At 40.4% G+C, this 19,742-nt stretch overlaps 1 protein-coding gene across 1 annotated transcript in view; it reads left to right on the plus strand.

The window, feature by feature from the left end:
- Positions 1-19,742, plus strand: part of LOC142304353 (venom factor-like) — a 157,784-nt gene that overhangs the window by 50,912 nt on the left and 87,130 nt on the right. Inside the window, exons 12-14 of the mRNA XM_075346658.1 lie at positions 7,061-7,273; positions 9,870-10,061; positions 17,258-17,407. Of these exons, the coding sequence (XP_075202773.1) occupies positions 7,061-7,273; positions 9,870-10,061; positions 17,258-17,407 (555 nt within the window). The remainder of the gene's footprint in view (positions 1-7,060; positions 7,274-9,869; positions 10,062-17,257; positions 17,408-19,742) is intronic.

The following is a 19,742-nucleotide window of genomic DNA, read 5'->3' on the forward strand; positions in this document are numbered from 1 at the left end:
TGTTCACCGACGTCGCTGTGACCGCTGAACAATCTGTTCTTTAAGGGGGAGGTTCGTTCGGCATCATGTCGACGTCCCTAAGCGGCCGCCCAATAGAAGTGGAGGGGCGGAGATGAGCGGCCGGAACATCCCGCCCACCTCCTTCCTTCCTCATTGCCGGCGGCCGCAGGTACAATGTTGTTCATCGTTCCTGCGGTGTCACACATAGCGATGTGTGCTACCGCAGGAACGACAAACAACCTGCATTCCAAACGAGGAACGATTTTTTAAAAATGAACGACGTGTACACGACGAACGATTTGACACCTTTTAGCGATCTTTACTGATCGCAAAAAGGTGTCACACACATCGACATTGCTTACGAGGTCGGATGTGCGTCATCAACACCGTGACCCCGACAATATCTCGTTAGCGATATCGTTGTGTGTATAAATGGGCCTTAATTCTTATGCTGTTGGATCCAAATAGGGACGACATACCACATGGGCAGCCAGTTCAGCTACATATGGTGGATGACTTCTAGTCATCCTTTATCTTCCCTAAATGATGAGATTGTTCCACTTCATTCTTGTGTAGATTCTCTTTCTCTAACTTAGATCATTTGGATGCTCTTCTGATGCTTTTCTCTTGAAAATATGATCAAATATATATATTTTTTTTAATTCCATCCGGTGATTAAAACTCACAATCTATTTGCTGATGATATAATCCTGTTCATGAGCAAACCTAAAACGCAATTGAGTAGAGTCATAGAACAAATTGAGGAGTTTGGGAGGTTAGCCGGGTTTAGACTTAACAAAAACAAATGTAAAATTCTCTTCTTGGACGGAAAGAGAGCGGAGGGGGAGAGGGGTGCATTATGTGACATTCCAATAGCTAGAAATACAATTAAATACTTGGGAGTACAGGTTGGGAGGGATACTAAGACCATATATTCATTAAATTATTCCCCTTTGATCGAGAAAATTGAACGTGAACTGCAAGGTTGGGCAAATTTGACTCTTCTGGGAAGAAATCATCTAATAAAAATGATGAGCTTTTCCAAGCTTCTCTATCCAATGCAGACAATCCCATTGCTTCTTAAACACTCGGATGTGAACAGATTGACAAAAGCGTTCTCATGTTTTTTGTGGAAGGGATATAGGCCGAGGATTAGTGCCAAAAAGCTAATGTTATCAACAGAAAATGGAGGGATCAGACTACCTAACATCAGGAGGTACAATTTGGCCTGTATCTTAAGACATGTAGTCGATTGGATTAGACAAACAAGTAGATATTCTGATTGGGATATAGAGGCTGAATTTTGTAAACCTTGGGACCTGAGTTCAATCCTACATACTTCCATTCCAAATTTGCCACCCAACATTAAACACTCACTGATTTGTAGAGACACAGTGATGACTTGGAAGGCGGTTAGGAAAAAGTTCGGGTTAGCCTGGAACATCTCCAAATTCCTTAATATATGGGCTTGTCCTGACTTTCCACAGGGAAGGGAAAATTATCTCTTTAAAGAATGGAGGGAAAAAGGGATTGGAACTCTAAAAAACCTGATGCATGATACAGAACGGAGATGGATGACGTGCGAGGAGTTGAGAGCAAAGTATGACTTGCGCCCATTCCAGACTCTCCAGTATGAGCAGGTGAAATAAGGGATAATGAAGAAACTATACAACATAAATAACGAATATGAGGCAAATCAGATGGATGCGATCATATTAAGGGACATCCATGCCACAAATATATCAAGTCTTTATGGAAATATGAGAGAAGTGTTAGTCCCTAACATATCAGGAAGAATGTTGGAAGGGTGGGCAAAGCAGTTGGGAGATCAAGAGGTGGAGAAGATTTTGAATGGTTGGATGGTGATGAGAAAGAAGATTGTGAATGAGAACTTAAGAGATACCCAATTCAGGATCATACATAGAGCTATCTATGGATTTAATATACTGAATGCAAGACATCCAGATAAGATGATGAGTTGTCCAAATTGTGGTACGGAAAAAACAGATCTATATCATGGGATATGGTAGTGCGAAAGGATTGAAAGATTTTGGAAACAAGTCCAAGGGGTAGTGAGGAAAATCTGGAATAGAAATGTAGAGTTAGATCCAATGGTCTGGTTATTTCACTATCAGCATCGGGAGGAGGGAGAAAAAGGGGGAGACAAGTTACCGAATCTATTCCATGATATAGCAATGATAAGTAAAAGGGCTATTCTTCAGAAGTGGCTGGTGAAGGAAACACCAACAAAAGAAGAACTTGTTAATCAATTGAAAAAAATGCTCATGTTGGAGAAGGTGATGGTGGAGAGGTGCAAAGAAAGGATGACAGCAAAATTTTTCAGTAAATGGAGAAAGTTCATAAGCGTTATATGTTCTAGAGAAGAAACAATACAAATAATGTCCACATTTGTGTCTACGGAATGGTACATGAAGGAAGACCTGTCAGGGTCCCTGTGCGAGCTGAAAGTATAGCTGGCCAAATTCTGGGTTGTGTCGCATGGAGAGGGGAGGGGGGGGATGGGAGGGATAGTGTTTACAAGTAATGTTTGTAACAAGTTATGAAGGAATGCTGAAGGGGGGTAGCGGAGACTGAATAATGGAAATATACACTGACGAAGAAGGGGGGTAGCGGAGACTGAATAATGGAAATATACACTGACGAAGAAGGGGGGTAGCGGAGACTAAATAATGGAAATATACACTGACGAAGAAGGGGAAGGAGCAAATTTGATGACCGTGACAAATATTTGATCGATAAATTGTAGAGACTATGTTATTTGATATTTTGATTTGTTGACCCTTATTTTCTTCATTCTGTACCCTATTTTACCATTACAAGAAAAGAAATAAAAAATTTGGTTTAAAAAAAAAAACAAAACTCACAATCTATTGTATGGCCGAACACAGCTTTTCCAATGAGTCATATGCTTCACTGATAACTATAGGATATATTTTTTTCTATGTATAAAACTAAATGGTATTCTTCTTCTTTACAGGTATATTGTACTGGTACATAGATATGCATCTCTATACACAAGTATATTTCACATACCTGAATTTTAGAGGTACAAAGAATTAAAGAAATAATTTTTTAATACAAAGATAATGAAAACAATAACAATAATGAAAAAAAAACCACAAACCAGTAAATAACACAGACTTAAGGGGGCTTTACACGCAACAACATCGCTAACGAGATGTCGTTGGGGTCACAGAATTCGTGACGCACATCCAGCCTCGTTAGCAACATCGTTGCATGTGAAACACACGAACGACCGCTAACAATCAAAAATACTCACCATATCGTTGATCGTTGACACGTCATTCTAATCTAAAGTATCGTTGCTGTTGCAGGACGCAGGTTGTTCGTCGTTCCTGTGGCAGCAAACATCGCTATGTGTGACACCGCAGGAATGAAGAACAACATCGTACCTGTGGACACCGGCAATAAGGACGGAAGGAGGTGGGCGTATGTTCCGGCCGCTCATCTCCGCCCTCTGCTACTACTGGGCGGCCGCTTAGTGACGCCGCTGTGATGCCGAACTAACCTCCCCCTTAAAAAGGAGGCGGTTCGCCGGCCACAGCGACGTCGTTCGGCAGGTAAGTATGTGTGACGGGGACTAACGATGTTGTGCCCCACGGGCAGCGATTTGCCCGTGGCGCACAACTGGCGAGGGTGGGTGCTTTCACCAGCGATATCGCTAGCGATGTCGCTGTGTGTAAAGTGGCCTTTAACCATAACAAACCATACAATATTGTGAAAAGATCATTTCTGGTGATTGGTAAAAGTTGTAAAAACTGAGTAATTGTTTTCTGTTACATAAAAAAAAAGTAAATATTTCATATACAGTAAGTAAAATACGTATTTGGTCCTCTGCCGATTTTGCAGTTTTCCCTCCTACAAAGAATGGAGAGGTCTGTAATTTTTATCGTAGGTAACTTCAACTGTGACAGACAGAAATAAAAAAAAGCAGACAATTCCATTGTATGACTTATAAATAATTAATTTGCATTTTATTGCTTAAAATAAATATTTGATACAATATAAAAACAGAACTTAATATTTGGTAGAAACCTTCCTATGCAATTAGAGGTCGGACGTTTCCTGTAGATCTTGACCAGCTTTGCACACAGTGCAGCAGTGATTTTGGCGAGTTCTCCATGCAGATCTTCTCCAGATCTTTCAGGTCACTCCTCCATACATATCTTCTCCAGATCTTTCAGGTCACTCCTCCATACAGATCTTCTCCAGACCTTTAAGGTCACTCCTCCATACAGATTTTCTCCAGATCTTTCAGGTCACTCCTCTATACAGATCTTTTCCAGATCTTTCAGGTCACTCCTCCATACAGATCTTCTCCAAATCTTTCAGGTTTTGGGGCTGTCACTGGGCAACATTAAATTTCAGATACATCCAAAGATTTTTTTATTGGGTTCAGGTCTGGAGACTGGCTAGGCCACTCCAGAACCTTGCAATGCTTCTTACAAAGCAACTCCTTAGTTGCCCTGGCTGTGTATTTTGGGTCATTGTGATGCTGGAAGACCCAGTCATGACCCATATTTAATGCTCTTACTGAGAGAAGGGGGTGGTTGGTAAACAAAATCTCACGAAATATGACCCTATCCATCCTTCCTTCAATATGGTGCCATCGCCCTGTTCCCTTTTCAGAAAATTACGCGCAAAGTATGATGTTTCCACCACAATGCTTCACGGTTGGGATCTTGAGATGGAACTCATCCTTCTTCTTTCTGGAAACACGACAAGTGGAACTGATACCAAAAAGTCATATTTTGGTCTCATTTGACCACATGACCTTCTCCCATGCCTCCTCTGGATCCTCTAGATGATCATTGGTGAACTACAAACAGGCTTGGATATGTGGTGGCATGAGCAGGGGGACCTTGCGTGCTCTGCAGGATTGTAATCCATGATGATGTAGTCTATTACTAATGGTAATCTTTGAGACTGTGGTCCCAGCTCTCTTCAGGTCATTAATCAGGTCCTCCCTTGTAGTTCTGGGCTGATTCCTGATCTTTCTCAGAGTCATCTTTACCCCACAAGGCAAGATCCTACATGGAGCCCCAGAACGAGTAAGATTGACAGTCATCTTGTGTTTCTTTCATTTTCCAATTATTGTGCTAACAATTGTTACCTTCTCACCAAGCTGCTTGCCTATTGTCTTGTAGCCCATCCGAGCTTGTGCAGGTCTACAATTTTGTCCTTGGTGTTCTTAGACAGCTCTTTTGTCTTGGCCATAGTGGAGAGTTTGGAGTGTGATTGATTTAGTGTATAGACAGGTGTCTTTTATACAGGTAACAAACAGATACAATTAATACAAGTAATGAGTGCAGAGTAGGAGCTTATTAAAGATAAAAATAACAGGTCTGTGAGAGCCAGAATTCTTTCTGATTGGTAGGTGATTAAATATTTATTTCAAGCAATAAAATGCAAATTGTCTCTTCAGGGAGGAAGTAGACGAACTCTAGTGCCACCTACTGGAAGTAGCAATCCTAAAAGTCATAATTTACCCTTTTATGAGCCTTGCAACATGACTTTCGATTTATGCCAGATCAGTACTTTAATTTACAGACACAGTGTTTTGGGATGATTGTCCCTCGTCAGTGCAAAGTATGAGATCTGATCTGGTTGCTGATCTGAAAATTGAGGTCCTGATCTAAAGTCATATTGCAAGGCTCTTAAAGGGTCATTTATGACTTTTAGGACTACTTCCCCCCTGAAGAGACGATTTATATATTTCCCAGAAGGAGCATTGCAGCTTTAAGTCTCCTTACTCCTGTCATGCTCGATTGGTGTGTCAGTCTCAGCAAGAAGAAAAGCCTCCCACATAGATGCAATAAAAGGCACTTTAATTATTTAAAAACTATACAATGGTATATTCTGGATTTTTGGGTATTTAATTTGTCACAGTTGATAACAATTATAGCCCTCTCTATTCTTTGTAGGTGGGAAAACTTGCAAAATCAGCAAAGGATAAAATACTTTTTTCCCCACAGTATGTATGGAAAAATGGTTCTTAAATAAATGACATCACATCTCACCAAAAACAAACAAGTAAAAAAATAAATATGTAAAAAATAAATATGAGCTGTGAGTAACTGAAGGACCAGCAAAAAAAAAGCAAGTGCATCTCACAAATGTTATTTTGCATATTCATGTGTTATATGTATATAAAAATGTTATGTATGCTTTTAAGTATCATTGTACAATGTATATGTATGTCGTTTATGGAAGCACTCCCATCAAAGTTTTTATTATCTTATTGCATTGCAATCATTATATTATAAGGCCCTATGTACTAGTTATAATTACTCATTTTGCCTTTCTACCCAGTAAATTCTTCTCTTTTCTCTGCTCTATGTGAAAACAGGAAGTCTCTTGTCCTTGCATGAATCCTCCCCATCCTCAACCCCTGCCAGGGTATTTTTCATTGACACATGACTCATGCAAGGAAAATAGACTGATTGTTTCTGCATAATGCTTAGAATCATTCAGCTAGTCTTTTTTTAATCACATGATGTCATAGATTATTAGAAAAGTGAAGAATTAACTGGGCACAAGGGCAACATGACCACTTGTGAGTATACAGTGATATCATAATTGCAATATATTAATAGGATACAAAACTTTGAAGGGAGCACTTCCTTAATGTGCAATTGGCATGTATGATGTATTAGCATGTGTGCCCATTTTATTATATTGTGCCTAATGTAAATATATAAGTAAAAGTGCATGCGTGCAAACAGGTGTAATCTTATGTACAGAAGGACTCAGGCTAATAGTGTCGTCCTTGGATCCAAGGATCATGAGGATTTTGGTTAACTTCAACTGTACATTAATTTCACACTGGAAAACATAACTACACCAAAACCTAAATTATTTTTGCTAACATTTTTTATTATTAAATTATTTTTTAGACCTCTTGTCTTCATAACATTAATTCCTTGGCACTGTTCCTGATGCAGCCATGTTCTTTATTTCTTATGCATCACCTTTAAATATTTTAGATTTTTTTTTCTGTTGATATATTACCTTCTAGGTGAAGACGGCCGTGCCCAGGTTACAATCCATCAGACAGGCATCTGGAAGACTCTCCGTGGAGGCGTATAAAGGATCCAATGGACAGCAGAATTACTTACACATCAGCATCACTAATAATCTGATGGAAGTTGGAGCACAGGCATTTGTGAATTTCATCATCCTGAATAAAAATGTAGAAACTGAGAAGCAAATACTACAGTTTACCTACCTGGTACTGACAACTGTCACTTGTATATATGTTATAAGTCACATTCAGACACAATACTATATAACTCAACTATTATTATTAACAAAATCTTCTATTGTGCTCAAAAACACGGGCAGTGTGGATGTAAAAAAAAAAAATAAAATACTACCAGCACTTTGCTATTATTCCAAAAGATATTAATTCTTCCAGAAAAAAAGTATAATTACTATAAAACTGCCCTCTTTCTACAAGAATATAACCACAATAATACTGCCCCTATGTACAAGAATATAACTACTATAATACTGCCCCCTATGTACAAGAATATAACTACTATAATACTGCCCCTATGTACAAGAATATAACTACTATAATAATGCTCCTATGTACAAGAATATAACTACTATAATACTGCACCTATGTACAAGAATATAACTACTATAATACTGCTCCTATGTACAAGAATATAACTACTATAATACTGCTCCTATGTACAAGAATATAACTACTATAATAATGCTCCTATGTACAAGAATATAACCACTATAATACTGCACCTATGTACAAGAATATAACTACTATAATACTGCCCCTATGTACAAGAAGATAACTACTATAATACTGCCCCCTATGTACAAGAATATAACTACTATAATACTGCCCCCTATGTACAAGAATATAACTACTATAATACTGCCCCTATGTACAAGAATATAACTACTATAATACTGTCCCTATGTACAAGAATATAGCTACTATAATACTGCCCCCTATGTACAAGAATATAACTACTATAATACTGCCCCTATGTACAAGAATATAGCTACTATAATACTGTCCCTATGTACAAGAATATAACTACTATAATACTGTCCCTATGTACAAGAATATAGCTACTATAATACTGCCCCCTATGTACAAGAATGTAACTACTATAATACTGCCCCTATGTACAAGAATATAGCTACTATAATACTGCCCCCTATGTACAAGAATATAACTACTATAATACTGCCCCCTATGTACAAGAATATAACTACTATAATACTGCCCCTATATACAAGAATATAACTACTATAATACTGCTCCTATGTACAAGAATATAACTACTATAATACTGCCCCTATGTACAAGAATATAACTACTATAATACTGCTCCTATGTACAAGAATATAACTACTATAATACTGCCCCTATGTACAAGAATATAACTACTATAATACTGCTCCTATGTACAAGAATATAACTACTATAATACTGCCCCTATGTACAAGAATATAACTACTATAATACTGCCCCTATGTACAAGAATATAACTACTATAATACTGTCCCTATGTACAAGAATATAGCTACTATAATACTGCCCCCTATGTACAAGAATGTAACTACTATAATACTGCCCCTATGTACAAGAATATAGCTACTATAATACTGCCCCCTATGTACAAGAATATAACTACTATAATACTGCCCCCTATGTACAAGAATATAACTACTATAATACTGCCCCTATATACAAGAATATAACTACTATAATACTGCTCCTATGTACAAGAATATAACTACTATAATACTGCCCCTATGTACAAGAATATAACTACTATAATACTGCTCCTATGTACAAGAAGATAACTACTATAATACTGCACCCTATGTACAAGAATATAACTACTATAATACTGCACCCTATGTACAAGAATATAACTACTATAATACTGCCCCTATGTACAAGGATATAACTACTATAATGTTGCTCCTATGTACAAGAATATAACTACTATAATACTGCTCCTATGTACAAGAATATAACTAATATAATACTGCCCCCTATGTATAAGAATATAACTACTATAATACTGCCCCTATGTACAAGAATATGACTACTATAATACTGCTCTCTATGTACAAGAATATAACTACTATAATACTGCTCCCTATGTACAAGAATATAACTACTATAATACTGCTCTCTATGTACAAGAATATAACTACTATAATACTGCCCCCTATGTACAAGAATATAACTACTATAATACTGCCCCCTATATACAAGAATATAACTACTATAATACTGCTCCTATGTACAAGAATATAACTACTATAATACTGCTCACTATGTACAAGAATATAACTACTATAATACTGCCCCCTATGTACAAGAATATAACTACTATAATACTGCCCCCTATGTACAAGAATATAACTACTATAATACTGCCCCCTATGTACAAGAATATAACTACTATAATACTGCCCCCTATATACAAGAATATAACTACTATAATACTGCCTCTATGTACAAGAATATAACTACTATAATACTGCCCCCTATGTACAAGAATATAACTACTATAATACTGCCCCCTATGTACAAGAATATAACTACTATAATACTGCCCCTATGTACAAGAATATAACTACTATAATACTGTCCCCTATGTACAAGAATATAACTACTATAATACTGCCCCCTATGTACAAGAATATAACTACTATAATACTGCCCCCTATGTATAAGAACAACGTATATGATCTGTTTGTTTTTTTCTTATTCTAGTATATATTTATAGGACTATGGATATGTATTATTAATAATTGTGTTGCTTTTCTTCTTCCAGATACTCAGCAGAGGAAAGATAGTGAAAGTGGGCCAACAGAAACGTGCGTCCGGTCAGTCTATGGTCACCATGTCTTTGCCCATTACAGAAGACTTATTACCGTCCTTCCGCATTGTGGCCTATTACACCATAGGGAAGGAGATTGTGTCCGACTCCATTTGGGTGGATGCTGTAGACGACTGCATGGGAACGGTAAAGAGGTTTAATTAATGAGAAAATTCACATTTATTAAGTTACAAAGTGAAAAAAGTGAAAAAAAAGTATTAATTTGAATGAATAAAATTAGCTTTAGGATTACATTTTAGAATCAATTTAATTTCCAACTTCAGATTATAATATTAACATAAAAAAATAGAATTGATCTTGATAAAAACTGAAATACTACTATGAAATAATAATAATAATAATATATGAATTATTCGAAATGTATTATATCATATTATAATATATAATTATTTAAATTTTTAAATAAATTATATAAAAATAAATATAAATAAATATAAATTATATAAATATATATATATATATATATATAAAAAAAATATATATGCAATATATATATATATATATATATATATATATATATATATATAATTACTAGTGTATATACATTTATAAATAATAATAATAAAATACAAAGTTATATACAGTTATGTTAGTAAAATAAATCAAAACATAAAAAAATTATTATTATTATTTCAAGAATGCATCATGTATGTATATTCAGTTTAACAAATTGAATTTTATGGTTTTGTAGTTTTTAAGGATGAAATTATACACCGGAGACCAAAATTGAACACAGTGTTCTAAGTGCAATCACACTAGTGACTTGTGACTTTGGGTAAAACTATGTTCTTCTCATGAACATCTCTACCTCTTTTTATGCATCCCATTGTTTTATTACCTTTTGCAGCAGCTGCCTGACACTGGATAGTAAGGTTGACCTTTCCCCTACAAGGTCATTAATAAATATGTTAAAAAGAAGATGGCCCAATACTGACCGCTGTTAACTGTGACCCAGTCCAAGTGTGTTCCATTAATAATCACCTTTTTTTCTTATCACTGAGCCAATCCTTTGCCCAGATGCACATATTTTCCCCTATTCCTATAAAAGTCTCCTCATTTCAGGGGCTCAAAACTAATTGGACAAATTTATCATAAATAAAATGTTCATTTTTAATACTCTTTAGGGAATCCTTTGCAGGCAATGACTGCCTGAAGTTTGGAAGCCATGGACGTTACCAACCGCTGGGTATACTCCTTTGTGATGCTTTGCTGGCCTTTACTGTAGCTGCTTGTTTGTGGGTCTTTTTCCATTAAGTTTTGTCTTAAGCATGTGAAGTGCACACTCGATAGGGCTGATATCTGGTGATTGACTCGGCCATTGCAGAATATTCCACTTATTTGCCTTTCGTGGTATGTTTTGGGCCATTGTCCATCTGTGGGGTGAAGTACCATCCAATCAACCTTGCTGCATTTGATTAAATCTGAACAGAAATTATAGCCCTCTAGACTTCAGAATTCATCCGGCTGCTTCTGTCTTCAGTCACATCATCAATAACCACTAGTGCCATGGGGACATTGGAAGCCCTGCATGCCTGGCCAGCACACTGGCTCCGCCATGTATTACAATGGCCATGCTGTGCTTTGGATCATGGGCCGCTCCAAGCCTTCTCCAGACTTTCTTCTTCCCATCTTTCTGGTTCAGGTTGATTTTAGTCTCCTCTGTCCTCTGCTGCTTTTCGAGAACTGGGCACCTTCTTTAGATGTTTTTTGGCAAAGTCTAATCTGGGTTTCCTATTTTTCAGGCTGATTAATGGTTTGTACCTTGTGGTGACTCCTCTGTATTTGCATTCAGGAAGTCTTCTCTTTATGGTTGACTTACTGTAGATACTGAAACACCAATTCCCTGGAGAATGTTCTTCACTTGAGTGAAAGTAGAAGACGGTTTTCTTCATCATGGAAAGGATTCTGTGATCATCCATCACTGTTGTCTTCTGTGGACATCTAAGCTTTTTTGCATTCCCAGCTCACCAGTGTCCACCTTTTTTGAAGCATGAACCAAGTTATGGATTTGGTCACTCCTAACATTTCAGCTATTTCTCTGATGACTTTCTTACTTTTTTTAGCCTAATGATTAGGGATGATCGAATACTTCGATTATTCGGCATTGCGAATATTTTCCGAATACCTCGGCACTATTCGACTATTCGCGAATATTCGATGCGCAATGTAAGTCTATGGAAAACCCGAATAACAACTATTCGGTACTATTCTGGCTTCCCATAGACTTACATTGCGCATCGAATAGTCGAATAGTGGCGAGGTATTCGAAAAATATTCGCAAAGCCGAATTTTTGAGGTATTCAATCATCCCTACTAATGATGGTTGGTTTCTTTTCCATTGAGGACTCCTTTGACCGCATGTCGTGGGTTCACAACAACCGTTTCCAAATGCAAATGCCACATCTAGAATCAGCTCCAGACCTTTTACCTTCTTAATTTATTATGATTTAATGGATTCATGACGGAATAGTTCATGCAGCCCATTAATGAGCTTTTGCAATAACTGTCCAATTACTTTTTATGCCTTGAAAAACAGGCAGCTAAATATTAAAAGGTTGTAATAACTAACCCTTTACTCCAATTAGGATGCGGATACCTTCAAATAAAACTTGACAGTTGGCATTTTAAGCCCATATTTATTATATAAATGTATCTTTAATATGTTTTGGTAAACAGCTAAAATGCCAAAACTTGTGTCAGTGTCCAAATATTTCTGGACCTAACTGTATATTGTGCACCGTTTCTATTCAGGAAGCTTTTATAAGTTTCCCATTTGCTTTGTGTACTTTAATTTCTCAGGACATTGTCCCAACTTATGGCACAAATATGTTGGAAATTTGCATTTCTGAAATGTCATTTCCTTGTAGCCCTTCTACTATACATCTTATTGAACATATACCATTAGTAAAACAGGCTATGATTAAGAGGCATGTGGCCTTGAAATGCGTAAACCATAACATGGTATTTTTTGCCCGTCCGTGATCCAATTTTTGTAAAATTATTTTTATTTGAATGAAATCTTCCATTATAGAAGTGCTGGATTTTTTGGGATTTTGCCTACGTTGTTGGAACTTTTTTATCCGGAGCAACTCAAGGAACAAGCGAGCTGTACTTTTTCTAATTTCAACTTAGAAGGTTCCTCTCTCTTTCTCTCCTATAGAGTGTAAGCCCTTATGGACAGCAGGGTCCTCTCTCTCCTATAGAGTGTAAACTGTTATGGTCAGCAGGGTCCTCTCTCTCTCTCCGGTAGAATGTAAGCTCTTATCGTCAGCGGGGTCCTCTTTACTGTAGAGTGTAACTTCTTATGATCAGCAATGTCCTCTCTTTCCTGTAGAGTGTAAGCTCTTATGATCAGCGGGGTCTTCTCTCTCCTGTAGATTGTAAGATCTTATGGTCAGTAAGCTCCTCTCTGCTGTATGTGATGCCCTGGCTGGGCCAGGTAGTCACAAATAGGGCCCCGCATTACACCTGTCCCTCATAGGTAACATTCAACCAAACACTAAAACACTAGTCACCCCCCTCAGGGCTTGATGGACACACCAGGGGGCAGAACCAGGCGGTTGGAAGACGCCCACCGAGGAGTCTCACACAGCCTGAGGCGGGAAAGTTCAGAACAGTTTGAGAGTTCAAGTTGGAGAGGTTTGTGGGCTGGAGCTGTGTGCAGCTCCAGCAGAGGAGAGAACCCAATTTGAGCAGGTGCCGGGGTAGGAGCCCTGGTACCTTTGGCTAGGAAGCAGACGGCTGTCTCCGTCTGCAGGAGCCGGGAAGACGGCTCGGTGGAACCGAGGTGGACCAGGACAGGGTAGTGGCCCGCCGGTACCGACCCCGGGAATTGACTCGGAAACCGGAGCACAAAGGTGGGTACTCAGACCCTGAAGTTAGGTCCAGAAGCTACTGTGGGCTAGCTAATTAACTGATTGTGGCCATGACTAGAGGTCCTGTCCCACCCAAAGCCCCGACTGAAGGCAACAGCCCAACAAGGGGGATAAAAGGCCACCGCCACGGCTCAGAGATCCCACGGACCAGCGTCTGCGGGCAAAGGGCTCCTTAGGCGACCACAAGCCGGGAGCGGACTCCTGAAGTTGCAAGCAAAGGCAGTCCACCATCTTACACAGGTGCAGGAGAAAGACAGAGATCACCAGCCGGGTGGGGGACCAGACTGCAGCCGGCTGCGGGCACCGACCACCATCACCTTGGTTTACCAGAGACTCGTGTGTTTACTAATAGTGAGTACATCAGCACCCTCCGGTCGCCCATCTCCCTGCACCACCAACCAACCCCAACGGGTCCTGGAGCCACCATCCCTACCCACGAAGAGGTTAACAACTTGCTGCCAAACATCTCCCCCGGGTGCCCCGTAACTGCAGCAGTGGTGTCCACCTTCACCACATCCCATAGGTGGCATCACGAACTTAATACGGCCCCGGACGTACACCTACATCCCCAAACCACAACCCCCCTTTTACAATCAAATACATCCGGTGTATCATAAACATATTTCTTACATATGGAAACTCCCAACGATATGAGAACTCAGAAAAAGCGGAGTCATAATCCAAAGTTTATATTAAAAGGGTATAAGTTTATTCAATACAAAATTCATACAAATAACACACAGTAAAAACTGGGGGGATGAGGTGCAAGGAACAGCTACACTACCACAGTAAAAGTGGTTGGTGAGTATAAGGGAATTCAAATGGCATGTAGTGCAAAACCACCTCCGGTACAGTTAATATTAGTGTAATGGTGCTGATATCTGGGTTAGCCAAATCTTTCAACATACTGTAGTAACACCAGTACCCCTAGGGATCCTCCTCCCACCATATACCATAGGCTGCTGTCAGTGGCACGACAGAACCTGTGACATTATAGTAAGTATTTATAATATGGTGGTGGAGGCAGAGATCCCAGTAGCCACATAGAAATATGCCGCAGGTGTGTAGTGAAAGGCAAACACCCAGAGCTCAGCACATAGAATAGAGTTAGTTACATCGGATGTATAACAGAGCGGCACAACAGCCAAAATAGATTGTAAAGTTTACATAAAATTATAAATGCTCACCCATAGTATGAGATGCGGTAGGACTGTCCAGGGGGCCCCGACGCTGCGTTTCGCGTAGGGCTTCCTCGGGGGGCCATGCCTTGATTGTGCGTGCCGGGATTTTTAAAGCCCTACGTGACTGTGAGATTACCGCCATATGCGGCGCATGCGCAGCGCGAGCGGGCAACACGGCCGCATCAATTCCGGCCTCAGAGTGACGTCGCGGGTCAGGGAAAACCCTGGTGACGTCACAGAGTCTCGCCCACATCACTCAAAGAGACCTTCCAGGATGCGTCTAAGCCGCCGGCTCCAAACATCTCCCCCGGGTGCCCCGTAACTGCAGCAGTGGTGTCCACCTTCACCACATCCCGTGGGTGGCGTCATGAACTTAACACGGCTCCGGACGTACACCTACATCCCCAAACTACAACCCCCCTTTTAGTTGAAGTGACCGCGAGACCCTCAGGTCCGGAGACCTTCGAGCCACCCAATGAAGGTCCGGATCCGAGCGGCTCGGCTGCCGAGCATGGGGTGGTACATGTACAGTATAAGCTCTTATGGTCAGCGGGGTCCTGTCTCTTTCTCTCCTGTAGAGTGTAAGTTCTTATGGTCAGCGGGGTCCTCTCTCTCTCCTGTAGAGTATAAGCTCTTATGGTCAGCGGTGTCCTATCTCTCCTGTAGAGTGTATGCTCTTATCATCAGTGAGGTCCTCTCTCTCTCCTGTAGAGTGTAAGCTCTTACGGTCAGTGAGGTTTTCAATCTTACCTGCAGTGTAAGCTCTTACGGTCAGTGAGGTCCTCTCTCTCTGCTATAGAGTGTAAGCTCCTATGATCAGCGGGGTCTTCTCTCTCTCCTGTAGCGTGTAAGCTCTTGTAGTCAGTGGAGTCCTCTCTCTGTTGTACAGTATAAGCTCTAATGGTAAGTGGGGTTCTCTCTCTCCTGTAGATTGTAAGCTCTTATGGTCAGTGGGATCCTCTCTCTCCTGTAGATTGTAAGCTCTTATGGTCAATGGGGTCCTCTCTCTCTCCTGTAGAGTGTAAGCTCTTATGGTTTACGGGGTCCTCTCTCTCCTGTAGAGTGTAAGCTCTTATGGTCAGTGGGGTCCTCTCTCTGCTGTACAGTATAAGCTCTTATGGTAAGCGGGGTTCTCTCTCTATCACTCCTAAGAACAACCAACTCACTCAACAACCAAGTCTAAAGGTCAAAAGTAATAGATTTTTATTAAGTATAAAAAGACAGATAAAGTGAAATAGCATAAATGGCACACAAGATGACGCTCATCTGCAGGCAGAAAAATGAACAGGTCAAAAAATGGATGTGTAACAAACAGGCAAAGGAATTGTATAAAAGTGGCCAAATATAGTTCAGAATTGCTTATGGAATGCCAGTCGGTATAGAAATCCACTCAAACGTTCAAATAATATATAGACAGTGCATCAAAATAGTAGACAGACCTGTAGACATGATTCCCTGCAAGGATGGCATCAGCTCCCTACGCGCATTTCAGCACAGGGCCTTCGTTAGGGGAGTGACGCCATCCTTGCAGGTAATCATGTCTACAGGTCTATCCACAGTCTTTCTCTCCTGTAGAGTATAAGCTCTTATGGTCAGTGGGGACCATTCGCTCTTCTATAGAGTGTAAGCTCTTATGGCTAGTAGGGTCCTCTGTCTCCTGTAGAGTGTAAGCTCTTATGGTCAGTGGGGACCACTCGCTCTTCTATAGAGTGTAAGCTCTTATGGCTAGTAGGGTCCTCTGTCTCCTGTAGAGTGTAAGCTCTTATGATCAGCAGGGTCAGCGAGGTCCTCTCTCCAGTAGAGTGTAAACTGTTATGATCAGTAGGGTGCTCTCTCTCCTGTAGAGTGTCAGCTCTTATGGTCAGCCGGGTCCTCTCACTCTCTCCTGTAAAGTGTAAGCTCTTATTGTCTACAGCGTTCTCTCTCCTTCACATATGTTTTAGAAGAAATTACAAGCTTTCTAGTATTGTGATGGGGAAATACAGTGAATGTCCTTATCTCTAAAAAAATATATAACCAAATTCTTTCCAGTCTTATTGGGGTCTAATTGGTGCTCAATAAGCAACTGTGCTGAATTTTTTAACTTTCATAAAAAACTATAAAAAAAATCACTTGTGAGGGTAAAGAACAGGCACAATGACAGCAGAATAAAATATGAAATCAATATTTAGAATGATCAAATGTCAAATAATTTTTTTTTTCACTGTAGTAACAACTTATGGCCATTGTACTATTCACATAAATATTTTTTAATATTTTTCCATAGCTGGAGTTAAAAGCAAGCAAAACAACAGCAGCACCCAGAGAAGAAATCACATTCACACTGCGAGCAGATCACAATGCTAGTGTTGGACTTGTAGCCGTGGATAAAGCCGTCTTTGCATTGAGTAACAAATATAAGATGACCCAGAGCAAGGTGAACTATTGACATTATTATTATCATTAATTATATTACTACTAAAAACGTGTTGCCATAGTTTTTCAGGGTGTTATACGGGTGTTGCAGATAGGAGATACAGACAGATTCATATACATAACATTATACAATAAACAGCAAGTATGAACAACATAATCTTACTGATTGGCAGATGGAACTTGAGAAGCTAGTTCCGCCCCTGAGGAACTAAGTCTATATTGTAAAGAGGCAGTGGGTAATGATAGAAACTGCTTTTACTACTATTTACTGGTTATTGCAGGGTGTCAAACTGTCATGATCCTGATTGGCAGTTCTGCCATCTTGCAGAGCTGATTCCTTGTTTTTGTGTTATGCTCCGGTGGACGAGTTGTTCCCGACCTTGTGTTGGTTTTGGGAGGGGCCTGTTCACTGGAGCCACATTCCGTTTTTATTTAGAAGAAACTCCACTGGAACGCTGCTGATATGACCTCCTGACTTCCAGACCTCTGGCTCATACCCTGACCTCGCCCCCACTGTCTCCCTGTGTACCTGATGTGATTCTCCTGGCTTCCAAACCTCTGGCTCGTACCCTGACTTCGGCTCCACTCTCTCCCCATGTACCTGATGTGATCTCCTGGCTTCCAGAACTCCGACTCATACCCTGACCTCGTCCCCCCCTCTCCCCATGTACCTGATGTGATCTGCTGGCTTCCAGACCTCCGGCTCATACCCTGACCTCGCCCCCACTCTCTCCTCGTGTACTTGATGTGATCTCCTGACTTCCAGACCTCCGACTCATACCCTGACCTCGCCCCCCCCTCTCCCCATGTACCTGATGTGATCTGCTGGCTTCCAGACCTCCAACTCGTACCCTGACTTCATCCCCACTCTCTCCCCGTGTACCTGATGTGATCTCCTGGTGTCCAGACCTCTGGCTCGTACACTGACCTCGCCCCGACTCTCTCCCTGTGTACCTGATGTGATCTACTGGCTTCCAGACCTCCGACTCATACCCTGACCTTGCCCCCCCTCTCCCTGTGTACCTGATGTGATCTCCTGGCTTCCAGACCTCCGACTCGTACCCTGACCTCAGCCCCACTCTCTCCCCATGTACCTGACGTGATTTCCCAGCTCCTGAGCTTTTGGCTTGTTCAACTTCTCCTCCACTGGTGTTTCTAGCAACACCTAGTGTTAGAGCATCTCACTATTCTTCCTTTAGAGTGTCTTGCAACAGGTAGTGTTAGGACATCACACAACCGTTATGGAGAATGATGACTTTTGAAGGTTTGAATAGTGTAAAAAAAAATCAAATGTTCTGAGAAACTAAATTCCAGAGAAAACTTGCAGACTATTGACAAGAACTGTTCGTTATTTGTGTGGAGGTATTGGGAGATTACTGTGTAGGTATTTTGATGTAACAAAACGAGAACCAAATATTTTTTGCAGTGCAGAATTGTATGGATACAGGTTAAAAATTGCAAAATTAAGGGGTGGGGAGGAGGGGGAGGGGTATGTATTGGGAGACTTCGGCAGAGATGTATGGAGGGGGGGGAGGTTTTAGACTGATATGTAGGAAAGAATCAAAAGAGTGGGGTAGATGTACAGAGGAAGTGGTTTTGTAGATTACATACTGTAGTCCATTAGACAGCTAGTGGACTACAAATGACATGTGGCGAGGTATCGGGAGGTTAGGTAAGATATAAGATATAAGGTGCAAAAGGTTATGGATTGGAGTAAGGGGTGGAAGGTGTTAGAAAATTAGGTCTGAGATTGTAATGAGTGTGACATGTTCTGATGTCACCTCTGGGAGAGCTGAATTCAGGAAGTCTCAGGGTTTAATCAGTCACAGGTCTTTGCGCTGATTTACTTGCCCTTCTTGCTGAAGGGGTTAAAGATCCTTTCCATGCGGTCTGAGAATTATCTTAGCCTTTAGTTGCAGGTTGCTATTATGTTTCCCTTCCACTATATCTACCCACCTCTAGCTTCACTCCACGCCGGATATAGTAGTTCATGCTATAACTGTCCACGTTGAAGGAGTTCCTTTCTGTATTGTGGAGATGCTAGGTCTAATTGCAGCAGCGAAGCTTCCTACTGGAAAAGATTTGGAGTCCTTTTATATTTGTTTCCTTACCTGTTTTGTCTGTGCATTTAACTTACACTCCTACCCCTTTACTCCCTTGAGGAGGAGGGGGGGCATTGATGTGAGTTGCATTTAGGAGTATAGAAAGATACGGGACCCAGGCATCTCCACCTCCAGGGGTATTCCTTGGGACAGGGAAAATCTAGGGACCACTAACTTAAGGGGAAGCGCAGGGCCCACTTGTCCCTACTTCTTACTGTCTCTACCATGACAAAG

This window comes from Anomaloglossus baeobatrachus, chromosome 4, assembly GCF_048569485.1.
Source record: "Anomaloglossus baeobatrachus isolate aAnoBae1 chromosome 4, aAnoBae1.hap1, whole genome shotgun sequence".
NCBI classification, from domain to species: Eukaryota; Metazoa; Chordata; class Amphibia; order Anura; family Aromobatidae; genus Anomaloglossus; species Anomaloglossus baeobatrachus.